Source organism: Cheilinus undulatus, linkage group 20 (genome assembly GCF_018320785.1).
Source record: "Cheilinus undulatus linkage group 20, ASM1832078v1, whole genome shotgun sequence".
NCBI classification, from domain to species: domain Eukaryota; kingdom Metazoa; phylum Chordata; class Actinopteri; order Labriformes; family Labridae; genus Cheilinus; species Cheilinus undulatus.
Genome location: NC_054884.1, coordinates 11,147,678 through 11,161,866, shown reverse-complemented (window position 1 = coordinate 11,161,866; position 14,189 = coordinate 11,147,678). Strand labels below are relative to the sequence as shown.

The following is a 14,189-nucleotide window of genomic DNA, read 5'->3' as shown; positions in this document are numbered from 1 at the left end:
TTTACATCTGTCATTGTTGGGTTTTTTTTTTTTTGTTGTTTTTTTTTTCTACCAATTTTAAAGCAGTAAAAAATGTCGACACCAGCATTATGTGAATTCCACCTGGCACGAAGATATTTTAAGATACAAAAATGTGCCAAGTTTGAGCTCTGGATGCTTTTCAAAGAGCTGATGAATGACGGTTGTCTATTTGGGAATTTATAGCTCACATTAAGACATTTACTGTAGTTCTGTGGCTATATTAACATAAAAGAGATGCTTTCCTATTTTATCCACTCATTATTAATTCTTTAACTAAAGGGGGAGGGGCCTTGTATTGGTTGTTGCCCTGGGCCTCCAAATGGCTAAAACTGGCCCTGCCTCACACCTGCAGCTCTCCCTGACATACAGGTACATCTCAAAAAGTTAGAATATCATGAAAAAGTTCAATATTTTTTGTCACTCATTTCAGAAAGTGAAACCGATATATAGACTCATTACACAGAGTGAAATATTTTAAGCCTTTATTTCTTGAAATGTTGACAATTATAGCTTACAGATATGAAAATCCAAAATTCAGTGTCTCAGAAAATTAGAATATTACATAGATCAATACAAGATCAATAAAAAATGATATTTTAATGTCAGGATTCTGGAAAATATGTTCATTTCTATGCACTCAATACTTGGTTGGACTTCCTTTTGCATGAATTACTGCATCAATGCCGCGTGGCATGGAGGCGATCAGCCTGTGGCACTGCTCAGGTGTAATGGAATCCCAGCTTGCTTTGATAGCGGCCTTCAGGTCATATGCATTGTTGGGTCTGGTGTCTCTTATCTTCCTCTTGCCAGTACCCCACAGATTCTCTATGGGGTTCAGGTCAGGCCAGTTTGCTGGCCAATCAACACCACGGTCACTGAACCAGCTTTTGGTACCTTTGGCAGTGTGGGCAGGTGTCAAGTCCTGCTGGAAAATGAAATCAGCATCTCCATAAAGCTTGTCAGCAGAAGGAAGCGTGAAGTGCTCTAAAATGTCCTGGCAGATGGCTGCACTGACTGAGGACTTAAGAAGACACAAAGGACTAACACCAGCAGATGCCATGGCAGCCCAAATCATCACTGACTGTGGAAACTTCACACTGGACTTCAAGCAACGTGGATTCTGTGCCTCTCCACTCTTCCTCCAGACTCTGGGACCTTGATTTCCAAATGATATGCAAAATTTACTTTCATCTGAAAAGAGGACTTTGGACCACTGAGCAACAGTCCAGCGCTTTTTCTCCTCAGCCCAGGTAAGACGCTTCTGACGTCGTCTCTGGTTCAGGAGTGGCTTGACAGGAGGAATGCCTCATCTGTAGCCCATGTCTAGGATTGGTCTGTGTGTAGTGGCACTTGATGCGCTGACTCCAGCCTTAGTCCACTCCTTGTGAAGCTCCCCCAGATTCTTGAATGGATTTTGCTTGACAATCCTCTCAAGGCTGCGGTTCTCCCTTATGCTGGTGCACCTTTTCCTACCAGACCTTTTCCTTCCACTCAACGGTCTATGAATATACTTGGATACAGCACTCTGAACAACCAGCTTCTTTGGCAATGACCTTTTGTGGCTTACCCTCCATGTGGAGGGTGTCGATGACTGTCTTCTGGACATCTGTCAAGTCTGTAGTCTTCCCCATGATTGTGTAGCCTACTGACCCAGACTGAGAGACCATTTAAAGGCTCAGGAAACCTTTGCAGGTGTTTAGAGTTAATCAGCTGATTAGGGTGTGACACCATGACTTTCTAATATTAAACTTTTTCACAATATTCTAATTTTCTGAGACACTGAATTTTGGGTTTTCATCATATGTAAGCCATAATCATCAAAACTTCAAGAAATAAAGGCTTAAAATATTTCACTCTATGTGTAATGAGTCTATATATGGGTTTCACTTTCTGAAATGAGTGACAAAAAATATTGAACTCTTTCATGATATTCTAATTTTTTGAGATGTACCTGTATTGTTCCACCCTGCCTCATATTGTAGCTTTGGTTTTATATTTCTGCTCTTTTCACATTGTTTATTATCAGTACTACATTAAAGATCAAATAAGTTTCACTAGATTTTACGTTATCTCAACATGTGATCCGTGTATTGGGTCACTGGTGATGACACGTGTCGGCATAATCATAAAATATGAGTGTGAGAGAGCATCGGCAGGAAGTGACTGGCAAAGATTGTTAAATGAGGGCATAGGAAGCTTCAATTTGAACACAAGACAGCACAGTAAAATAACTGACCTTAATGAAGAGATGCAGTACCAGCGGGCTTCCTCTGCTCTCTTTTCTCACACACACTCCTTCAAACAACGTACCCTATGGTTATAATATATGGATTTTTTTTTTTAAGAAGTCTTCATTTAAATTTGGTATTTAGCCTGTCTTCTTTGTGTGGGTAACAGATTTACTGATGTGATTTAAAATGAATCTTTACCTTCATAAAGATTTTTATGAGTTTTTTCTCCCCAAGTAGGCCTTAAAAGAGCTGCAACGGGTCACTAAAGAGCAACATGGCCCTGCTGTCCTTTCATTTTTCGGTATGTGGCCCCTAGTGAAAAAGTTTTTACATCTCTGATATAACGACATCAGTATTAATTTAGCCTTTCATAACAAGCTCAAAACTCCTCACAGTAGCTTTAATACAGCTTGAATGGATGACATAAACTCGCAAAATAAAGATTGAACAGATGAGGTTTTAAGTGGATAAAACAGTACAGGTTATTTCACATTCAGATATGTACAGCATGTTGTACAGCGATCCCAGTTATTTACAACTTTTCATAAGTTATCTTGTTTTATGTACTTACATTAGTGTTAAGTACAAAATATTAATACTTCTCTGACTATCCTTTATTTCCATCAACTAAAAAGTATTTGTCATTGAGCCACGGCTGCTTTATTCCTCCTCTGAGGCGTGATGTTTGCAGTGCTGCTGCAGAAACTCCTCCACCTCTCCTCTTCGTGCCAGGCTGTTGGCTTTGCCCTGGAAACGTCCGTTTTTTCCTGCTCCTTTCCCCTGAAGCATCTCCAACACCCTGCAGAGCACAGAGAGTCCTATAACACCAACACAAACATTTTTAAAGTAGAAACTGAACGGGCATGCAGTAGCGTTTCTTACCGTGGTCCCATGTCTGACACCGGTCCACTGGGTCCAGCCAGCAGAAACAAACCAGGGCCTTTTTCCTCACCGACAGTCAGGAAGACCAACGTCTCCTAAGAGCAGCAGAAACAGGATTAGAATAAAAATTTAACAGCAAATACAGAGTCAGAGAACAACCGTACCTCAGTGTTTATTTCATTGGCAATGATGTTCATGAACTCATTGTCACCCTCCTTTCTGTACAGAGGAAAAAAAAGAAAATGTGAACAATCCGATAAGAAACTATGTGTATTGTAATTATCGTTTTGCTTCTTTTGTTCAATACAAGTTGTGGATTAAAAACTCTTACTTGTGATAGCTGAAGAAGTTGCCTCGCTGAGGGTTGTTCTTAAAGTTCTGGGCAATGAGGACAGCCATGTCCCGTAGCAGGCTAAGATTAGTCTGTAAATGGCATTTCCATGAAGGTTACCAATATGGCATACTGCAGCAAAAACATTCTGTAGATCTATGCATGCTACGGGTTTTAAAGTAGATGTTAGAATTCACTGATAGCATGTTCTTACTTTCTGTAGTAGCTTCACAGACTTCTGTATCTTATCAACAGCCTCGACGTGCTCGTCAGGCCCAGTTCTGTTGGAATATGACAGTGACTTTTAAACCCTTTAATAGACTTTAACTCAGAGTGATGAGAGTTCAGACGTGGAGCTTACTTCAACAGAGACACCAGCGATCGCTCTGTACTGTAACTCTTCTCGGCGTACTTCAAAACTCTGTTTCCTGCCAGGAAGATCAGGTTGGTTTTGTTTTTCTTCCCTTTCTCAGTTCCAAGAAGCTTGATTACCTATAATTCAAATAGCCAAAAATCAAGCACACAGTGAGTTTATCAGAATCAGTCTTAAAGCATTTAGTGGTCCAACTTTAAGAAGAAAAAAAAACATTCAAAACCTGCAAGTGACTGAGGTTTGACACATGGGTTCCACAGCACATGTTCACGTCGACACCTTCAATATCGATGATCCGAATTGGTCCTGCATGATCGTCTGGCAGCCCTCGACTCCTCACCTGGTTCACACACACATGACTCAGTGACTCTGTTTAGACATTCACAGGGATTTGGAACTCTGTGTGGACACACCTCAACAGGTACTGGAGACAGTTTGATATCAAATAGGTTAGACTTCATATCAAAGCTCAGTCTCATTCTGCCTTTATGCCTTTGAAACAACAAAAATGGAAATTGCTCACAGAACGGATGCACGTACTGAAGTGCAGCCACTTCAGGGGAGGGTTGCAAGTTGCTTATAGGGGGCGGACCAACAAGGAGGTCAAGATAGCTAAACAGGAGGTCTGTTTAAGTCCCGGTAAAAAACGTCACAGGGTCAAGGAAAGGTGGAAGTAAGGATAGGAAATGAGAACAATGGTGATTAGGGAATCGAACTGCGGATGTTACGGACGTGATGTGTGTTATTTAAGTAAAAACTACTATTTGAACATTCATAGACAACAAAATTTGCATCTTTCATTCAGCACGTTCTCTGTGTTTAGTGCAGCGAATATAATGTGAAAGCCTCGGTGATAAATACGAACTCATTTAGTTTTATATAGCCTAATATCGCTTCAGGACGAGGAACTGTGACTGTGACCATCTAGAACAGCAGAAAGATTCCTCTTCATGCGATTTTTCTTCATAGTCAGTACGGCTAGATTGATAATTTTCAAGTCCTTTTATTTTGCAGCGGTATTAAATAGCTTTGTTTTATTCCCTACCTTTCCATCCTTTAATTCTAAATATAATAAATTGAAATTTAAAAAAAAAAAAACTTCAATGGCTACAGATTTTTCTCGTCTTATTTTCATGATTATTATGAGAAATATAGTATCCATAATATGGAAATATGCCAACTTTATTATTTTTTAAATTGTTGTGATTTAAAAACTTTCATCACACTAACTTTAAAATTTCAAAACAGCAAAACAAATTGGTTACTAATAAGTGGGGCGATTAGTTTTCATGTCTAATATTCATCTTTTAATCCATATTTTCTCCTGTTTATCATATAAATCATCAGTTTGACAGTGAACATGATTGTCTGGATCGGTGCTAGTAACATTACAGTCATATTGATCCTTTGTTTTGATGAACGGTCCACAGGTGCATCATTTTACTTAAAGCTGACGCAAGGAATTGTGGGTCATCTTCTCATTTCTCCTTTGGTAAAGGATGTTTTTTGGGGGTTTTTTTTTTGTTTTTTTTGAGAGGACTGTATTTCTCATGAGTGGGCGTGGCTTTGGCTCATTCCCGCCCACTCCTAGAGAAGATTTTACTCCCTCCCTCATGATTTTAAAGTTTAATTTTACAAACTTAGAGATGTTTTTCATGACAGTAATTTGGCTCAGTGTTTCATAACACAGTGGACTGTCATACAACAAACATAAAATACAGAGATTTTTAATCACTTTACAGGGACTTTAAGAGAACTGTATAACAACCTTTTCCACAGCTGGGTCGTCTATAGACAGAAGCTGTACAATGACAGGGACGTGGGCTCTGATCTTTTCGTTTACAGCTTCTTCAAGGGTCTGGAGCTGAGCAGGTTTCATACAGGGAGTGTCCAGTTCAATGGTGCTTCTCTGACGTCCCAGATCCCTAAAAGAAACGGAGAGATCAGGGCAAAATGTAAATCAATACAGTTAAAGAGAAGCTGACCATGCAGAGAGGGGTGCTGTACCAGGATGTGGTTTTGTATCCAAAGAGTGTGTCCGCCAAAGCTGTGATCAGATGTTGACCTAAGAGTCAAAAGCAAAAAAAAACAAAAAACAAAAAGAACAGAAGCTTAGATCAAGTTTAATAATATGAGGACTTGATCATGAATATGCTTTTCCTAATTTGCTCACCTGAGTGTTGCTGCATGTGATCGAACCGCCTCTCCCAGTCTACCTTCACCGGCACCTCCTGACCCACCTCCAGTGGAGCGCTCACAAAGTGTACGGCTTCAGGCCCCTGCCTCGTCACCCGCAGAACGGGAACATCTCCAATCAGCCCATGATCATCTGGCTGGAAGAAAAAACACAGTAAAATCTTAAGTTACAGATTTCTACAACTTAGTGGTACTTAGATTGGTCACGGTGCTAAAATTTCAAAGTTTGCTATGGCAAAAGTAAATATCAAATATGGAAACCTGTTTTCATATTAAAGCAAAAAAAACAACTCCTATACATGTAATTTTGGGTAATTTCTTGCCTTAGATGACCAAAAATCTCAAGCAAACACATTCTGTTAACTGCAAAAAAGCAAAGCTTTGGTATTTTCTAATACTATCTAACATTGAAACAACAGACTGTATAGTTTAAATGTGTAGTATCGAACAGTCCTGGAGTGAATCATAACTAGGAAATCACACTTTTGCTGATATGCCGATATTTCCAGACTTAATTTAGCCGAAACTGAAATATGCACACCTTTTGTCATTGTAAAGAACACCATGTGTCTCTTATGCACAGAAAGGCTGAGTGGAAAGTGGTGGAGTAGACAGCCTGGTAGTTGTTTTACATTTCGGGCTTCATTCAAAATGTTCTGGATTCATGATGGCCCCCCTTTGAGAGTATGGCACCCAAATCTGAACACTGAGTGTATCATTCAGCGAGGTCAACAAAATCTGCTTAGTGAGGAAGTTAAAGTCTTTAATGTCTTTGACAAAATGTAACGCATTTTCTATCAGTCCTCTACTGAAAGTCTTTTAACTTTTTATTTATTTGTTTGTTCTGTCAAAGACAAGAACAGTCCTTACTATATTGTTCAAATCTGCTCCAGCACAGAGATCTGCATTCATTGTAGGAGAGGCAAGTGGTCCAAAAGGCTAAGGAATAATTTACCACCATGACCACACCCTGTGCTCTGAGTTTACTTTAATGCCTTCAGGCCACTGCTTTATCGCCACCTGTAGGAGATCAAACCATTATTCTGAGTCTTCTGCCATCAGGCTGTTAAACCTTGATAGTCATCTCATGGGTTGAATACTTTGTACTGTTTTTTATCCTTCTTTGATGTTTAACCACATGGTGGTTCCAATTGTGTTCTTTTGATGGTGGCTCTTTCATACACTCTACTAATGTAGACTTACATACAGTGTAGCCTGCTATGTACCTTGCTGTATCTTATTTATTCGTCTTTCTTCTGTTGAGCTTGAATGTGCAGATTATTTTGCCTGACGCTGGGTGTGTCATCACTAGAGGGGCCACATGAGGGGGTCACGTGCAAATGAGCATCTCTGTCAATGTACTGACTATTTGTTGTTGTCTCTGACATTTCCTGTTTGCTGTTGTTTGAAAATGCATGTATGGTCTAGGTAGACTGCAAAAAAACAGATTGCCAACTGGGAAAGTAAATTCCGCATCTTAATCTGACAGTACATTCTTAAATTTTGCTGATATTTAGGGCTGATCTATGACTTATACTGCTGATATGAATGGCCTATATTTCGGCAGAATTGTCCACATCTACCGATACAATGATGATATTGTGCACCCATAATAATAACTTCAGTTGTTCTTTTTTAGGGATGCCCAGTATTATTGGCACAATATCGGTATTGGCAGACATTAAAATTTCTGCCGATATTTACAACTGAAATTTTGGATTTGCCTATATCAGCAGTAAATACTAGCCATGAAACAAAGAAATACATTTTAGGCCAGACTAAGAGACCTACATCAGCTGAAGTCTTCCTCTTTATTCATCATTGTTCCTTATAAGTATGTTTTAAGGACTGAAAGTTGTCCAGTTGTTCATCCTCACCCTTTAAATTTTGCATATAAAGGACTGAAGTTTTAGGTTTAAATATTAGTAACGATATCAGTATCAGCTAAAATTATTTTGTAAAAATTAGCGTATTGAATATCAGCAAAAATCCGATATTTTGCATCCCTAATTGTGTGATAACACCATTCTCATCCAAAACATGGACATGTATGACTGGTACAGATAGTAAAAAACAGGAGTATAAGTCCTGAACTTGTGCGTACCTGGCCACCTCCTTCAGGAAACAAGATGGTATCTTGGAGCTTGACATTGAAGCCCTTCAAAGTTTCTTTCTTCCCGTTGACTTCTTGCTTGAGTTCAGCCGGACAGCAGGACACCACAGTGGTAACAAACTAAAAAGAAAAAAAAAAACATGACATGAAAAGATGCATTAAAGCTCCTGTGAGGAGTTTTTAGTTCAGTATGAAATGATGTTGATTTTGACAGCTATTTTAAGTTCAGTCTTAGTCCTCGGATTGGAAGGCCTATTGGTTTTGACCACATTTAATCATGTCTGCCCTTTGTAGTTCTAGTCTAAGTAAACTTTAAAAAAAAAAAAAAAAGCATTTTAATTCAGTTTAGTCCATAAAAAGTCCTAACCTTTGAGTCAAAGCTTTTGGTCAGATCTATGCATAATGCAAAACCTGGTATCCCTAGGTATTAAACAAAAGAGCAACAGTTTGACCCTTCCTAACAGCTAGTGCTCTTTTGTATCATGGGTTTTGAAAGTTAGGCAAAAACTAAATTATATTAAGTATCATTTAGACTTCTTGACGAAAACCAAACAGATTTTTCGTCAGTTTTTTCTTCAAGATCTATTTTTAGCCAATCTCAGACGACTAATATTTATAGTCTTTTATTAACGAAATTAGCGATAATATGAAACAGGATTTTAGGAGGGGTGTTTATATGACCTATTAAAGCAAATGTGACCATCAGCTTACAGAGTATAATTTCCAAAGCAAAGATTCTCAGTTAGGGTTTGTTAAAAAACAACACAGTACTTAATCGGAAAATCCTTCTTATATCAACACACAAACTAAAAGATCCTCACACAACCTTTAAGTTATGCCTTACAGGGAAAGTAATGTACAGCATTGGGTCTGGGTTTACACAAATAAAGAAGCCTTCTAGTAGCTGATAAAACCTAAATGCATAATTGCGTAAATGTAACAGTAAAAGGAAAACAGAAACAACGTCAGAGAAATAAAAGAAACTATTTCTGGTATTGGGCTTAGGTTGAAGGAATTAATGTGAATAAACGTGTATAAACATTTATCTAGTCTTTTTTTCTGTTGCAACGTGATATAGTTGATAAAATACTTTACAATGTCCCACAGTAAAGCAGTCACGACCGGGGGTCAGGGGCTCGTGCTCACCTCTGACTGTAAAAGGTGCTACTACTGTAGCTAACACTATGCTAACCACTACAGCAATGAATTACTGCTAAAACTTCTTCTGGTTTAATAACATGCAATTTAAAAACTCCGCAGCTAATTAAATGTCCTAAAACAGATACATACCTCTTTCATATAGCAGTCTCGTTGACACTGAAAAGCCATTCTGGAGCGATTAAGAGAGAAAAACCGATCTGACGCGCAAGTTTATATAATGCATGTGAAAGAAAGCTGACAGCTTAGTACGGCAAGCAGCAGAGTCCAAACTTCACCCCAACGGTTTTGAGTTCATTTGAATGAAGATGGAAATACTAAAAAATATGTACATATTTATGCTCCTAAAATTAATTGATTTGACAAACGTAACATGCCTGGAACAAACTTAAGTTTAGTTAATTTAACTTTATTATAGTTTGTGAAATTGGTGACTTTTGTACACTTTATGTTTCTTTGCTTCTTTGCTGCATTACTGCCATCTACTGGCGATACTAAAAACAATCATATTGTGCAATGCCATAGCCTTTATTCACTAGAGACATACCGTTAAACGATTGAATATGAACAAAAGCAACAATACACAAACCGTTGTTGGTAATATTTATTTTATTAAAATTGCAAATGATGTGGCAGTGTACAGAGGACATAAGCAAATCAATAAATAGAAAATAATACATTATGTACACAGAATTTCTGACAAAAACACCTGAAATAATCCTCAGATAACAAAAGATGCAGCAAACAGAGTTGTCATCAGGGCCCTGAGCGATTAAATTTTATTGTGGCCTCAAAACACAGGACCGAAGGTGCTGTGGGTCTCAATCAGACTGTAGAGGAAGAAAAAAAGATTAGAATGATTCATTAACTCATGAGTTTAAATACTTATACTGATAAGAATTTCATAACCAAGCAGGTCAAATCAGGATTGTTTTTTTATGCCTCCTTAATCAAGGAGAAAAATAATGGTTATCAAACAGAAAATTAACATCTAAGCCTATCGCACCAGAGGAAGCGTTCACTTACATCACTAAGATCCCCCATATCTGGTGCTGCTCCTTTATTACTGGTAGACATTTCCTGGATCATCTGAAAAAGAAGCATCAATGTTTACAAACAGAAATACATGAATGAATCCAAACCATTGATTTTAAATGACCTTTTCCAAGCTCTTGAACATTACTTAACTTTACTCTAAGAATATATATTTTATACTCACATCCACGTAACGATCAAACTCTTCCTTTCCCTCATCTTCTTCATGCTCCCAGTCCCTCCAGTTGTCAAAGTCTACAGAAATCCAACTTGGCTGCAGAGAAAAGGAAAAAAACAACACAATCAGAATTAAAAGCAAAACTCTGATGAGACAAAGCAGCATCCAGTAAAAAGTCATACAATTATTAGAGGTGAATATCCTTCTTATATAATATTTCAAAAATGATTTTGGATGACTTTTCTAGTAAAAGTTGCAACAATCATCAGTGAATCCCATGCATTTTAAGAATATATTTTTGTTAGTTTGTTTGTCTGGTTTGGGTCTTAATGCAGTTAGAAAAATACAATTATTAACTCTTAAAAATCTCTTAGAATATACAATGTATTTTGTATTAAACAATATTGCATTAAATCTTTTTTTTTATCATTATTGAATATAGTTAACAATTCCATAAAAACATTTTAACATTTAAGTCACTGAAGCCTACCTTTATTTAAAATAAATAAATAAATAAATAAAAATATATAATATGGAAAGTTTCAACAACAGACAAGAGTTAAAACAAATGAAGAAAAAGGGACAATTGAACTGTTATTTTGACAGCTATTTTTAGTTGTTAGTTATCTCTAGCCTATATTCTATAGTTTTAGTCTAGTTTTAGTTGACGAAAACTCAAAATCATTTTAGTCTAGTATTAGTCCATAAAAAGTCTTCACATTTTTACTTTTAGCCCAAGCATTTATTCTCTTGCCTGAATCTGGTACCAAATCATGGTAGTGTGTTCTATGCAGTCTGCCAAACCTGGGGTCCTTGCTTTCACAGTTGAGAGGCAAAATAGCTGCATTGTATTTTGACAGATTTGCCCACAGTGAAGAAATAACATAGATTTTGAATGTCTGAAGAAAACTAAATCATATTTTAATCTAGTTTTTGCCATTTTGATGAAAACTTAAGTTACTTTTTTTCCATTTTTGCCATCAAAGATCTGATCTTGGTTAGTCTTTGTCTAGTCTTTCTCATAGAAAAAAAAAGAGTTGTCTTAACTTAATCATTTAAATTAGCTATTTGAACTCTATTTTTCCTATTTTTAATTTTAAGCTAAGAGTACTCAATCATTATAGTTTTTTGTTGTCTTTGCACTCAGATTATTTGACAAGCATCCCTAAATCTGCAGTTTTTCCAGAACACTTTTGGGAATTAGACACTTTAGAGAAGTGCTGCCTGTAGAGAAAAAACTTCACCATAGCAAAAAAAGATAGACTTTACTGTGGAACAATACTTGTGCATCTTTCAGTTATCAATGTTAACTGTACAGTTGCAGATTGTTTAAAAAAATAGACTTGTGTTATCTTAAATATAGAAACAGATATTTCAACTTTTTTTAAGATTTATTTTTGGGCCTTTTCATGCCTTTATTTGATAGAGGAAGGACAGTGGATAGAGTCGGAAACAGGGAAGAGAGTGGGGAGAGACATGCGGTAAAGGGCCACAGGCCGGATTTGAACCCCGGCCACCCGCGTACATGGGTAGCACCTTAAACCACTCGACCATCTGTGCTCCGTATGTCAACTTTTTTAAAACAAATAAAACACATTTTAATTTTTAAGTAAACAGTACTCAGTCACTTTCAGTATTCTTTAAATTGTACTCAAAATATTTGACAATAATCCCTTAATCTACTGAGATTTTAGTGTTTTAGTGAGATTTTAGACACTTTTGTACCATGACAGAAGTTACTGACACAGTTAAAGAAATCCCACCTGCAGGGAGCAACCACAATTTTCAATGGATGGTGTTCTGAACTGTGTGGAAGACTACTAACTGGTTCATTATACACCGTTCAGTTATTGTCATTTGTAGTGACTTTAGTTGGCCTACTTTGAGCTGAATGACTGTTCAGGATTAGAGGATGTGATAGAAATACAGGAAAACTGCAGTGGATGAAGAACATGAAGCTTTACAAAAAGTACTTAAAAATGTTGTTTGAAATTGTATCTGTACTGTTGTATCTGCTACTCAACAAATACTGTTATTAGGGAGTATTTTTTTTAAAATATATATATATAATTAGCTGCATCTAATATTTTCAGTTCTATTACCTCATCAGGGATTGCAGTGTAAATTATATATTTTATATTTTAACTTAAGTCAAACTCAAGTCGCATGCAATATTGCCTTGATATTTTCCCTGCACATTTTCAGTGTCTGGGTTTTTTGGTTCTCCCAGTAACTGCAAAATCACTCTTGCACATGTTATTAAGCCACTCATTTATACCCTTAAATAGATATTTACTTAAGCAGTTTTATCCAAAAGGATGCAAAGCTGTGGATCCAGGCAGTTGACATTTCAACCAGTCCTCCATAGATTCAAGAATATGTTTCCATCACGGGAAAACCATTTGGTATTTCCATTATACATAAACGTTATGCTTTCTGTTGTGTTTACACTTCCAAAATAAACCACAAATGTAAATGTTTTAGGCTGAATTGATAACACTTATATGGACTTACCCTAGCTTCATCCTTCTGTAGTCGAGGCCATGCATAATCCGGCTTCACCTTCCTCAGTAAAACATTGATGGTGCGGTCATACACCCTTTCTCTGGAGTCCTTTTGGAAGGATTGAAAAGACATTTTATTTAACATGACAATGACAGCACATTCAGCATAAAACATAAAAGGTTTAAACATATTTACTAAGACTATAAAATGTGATACTTACATTGATAAAAATGCTTTCATAGAAGTGCAGCTCATTGTAGAACACATCGTCATTCTCATTTTTGCAGCTGTTGTGAAGACAAGGGTTTGTCAATGGAGCAATTTAGTGAAAAAAATCACAATATAACAATTTAATTTCAAAGTCAAGAGACTTCTTTTTGTACGCTCACTGGTCATTTTATTAGGTACACCTGTTAAAGTGCAAATAATGCATATATCTAATCAGCCAATTACATGGCAATTAAGCAAGCATCATAATAAGCAGATGAACAGGTATACCTAATAAAGTGACCAGTAAGTGTATATTACATCGGACAGACAAACAAACTCACCACATAATCAGCTTGTCTGGCTGGATGTCCACCTGGACATCCTTCGGTCTCTGAACCTTAAAGTTGAGGGTGACATATTTTTTTCTGTCAAACCACACAACTGGAGCTGGCTGGCTGTTAAAACACAGAAGGCCAACATTTAACCATCCAAAGCATTATCATTTAGCATTTTTCTCCCAGACTGACCTCTCACACAAGGTTTTTCCATACATAAGCCACTTGAGTCACTTACCTCTCCTCCGGTCTGACGATTTTAGGCTTGTTCATTCTTATGTATGAAAATGCTCAAACAGAAAGCACTGTCTTACTCCTCTGACTAGCTCAAAGTAGAAACCATGTGTCTAGCTCTGTGTGCTCTAACAGTGTCCCAGCCCTGGAGGCTATATATAGAGCAACTGGTATCAGCTGCTGTGAGTCTTGCCGGCCACAACCCCTTCCCCTGCCGTTAATAGTCTGTCAGTGGAACTCTCCAGAAAACAAACGCATTTACTGGGTTCTCCAATATTCAGCTTCCCCCACTGTCATTAGGATGGGGGCAGGGAGACAAGAAACAGATGTCAACAAATGGGACATCTGAGAAGAAACAGCATCTGTGGGACAGCACCGTGGGAGTCA

At 37.4% G+C, this 14,189-nt stretch overlaps 1 protein-coding gene across 1 annotated transcript; it reads right to left on the bottom strand.

Annotated features, from left to right (window-relative positions):
• Positions 1 to 2,674: 2,674 nt before the first annotated feature.
• Positions 2,675 to 13,930, bottom strand: LOC121528255 (alanyl-tRNA editing protein Aarsd1-like). The gene is made up of 17 exons (XM_041815587.1): positions 13,807 to 13,930; positions 13,575 to 13,688; positions 13,244 to 13,310; positions 13,033 to 13,131; positions 10,525 to 10,614; positions 10,332 to 10,394; positions 8,139 to 8,267; positions 6,012 to 6,171; positions 5,846 to 5,903; positions 5,607 to 5,763; positions 4,062 to 4,178; positions 3,827 to 3,957; positions 3,680 to 3,746; positions 3,466 to 3,557; positions 3,299 to 3,353; positions 3,135 to 3,229; positions 2,675 to 3,051 (listed from the first exon to the last, which is right to left on the bottom strand). The coding sequence occupies exons 1-17, from the start codon at positions 13,839 to 13,841 to the stop codon at positions 2,913 to 2,915; spliced, it is 1,668 nt and encodes a 555-aa protein (XP_041671521.1). The 5' UTR covers positions 13,842 to 13,930; the 3' UTR covers positions 2,675 to 2,912.
• Positions 13,931 to 14,189: the final 259 nt, after the last annotated feature.

What these genes read in the sequence shown, in the direction of transcription:
- LOC121528255 (XM_041815587.1), bottom strand. Translation starts at nt 13,841, where the DNA reads ATGAACAAGCCTAAAATCGTCAGACCGGAGGAGAG. An exon ending in TTCCTGAAGGAGGTGGCCAG is followed by an intron (nt 6,172 to 8,138) that starts GTACGCACAAGT and finishes TTTTTCTTCCAG; the next exon opens with CCAGATGATCATGGGCTGAT. An exon ending in CCAATGAAATAAACACTGAG is followed by an intron (nt 3,230 to 3,298) that starts GTACGGTTGTTC and finishes TGCTGCTCTTAG; the next exon opens with GAGACGTTGGTCTTCCTGAC.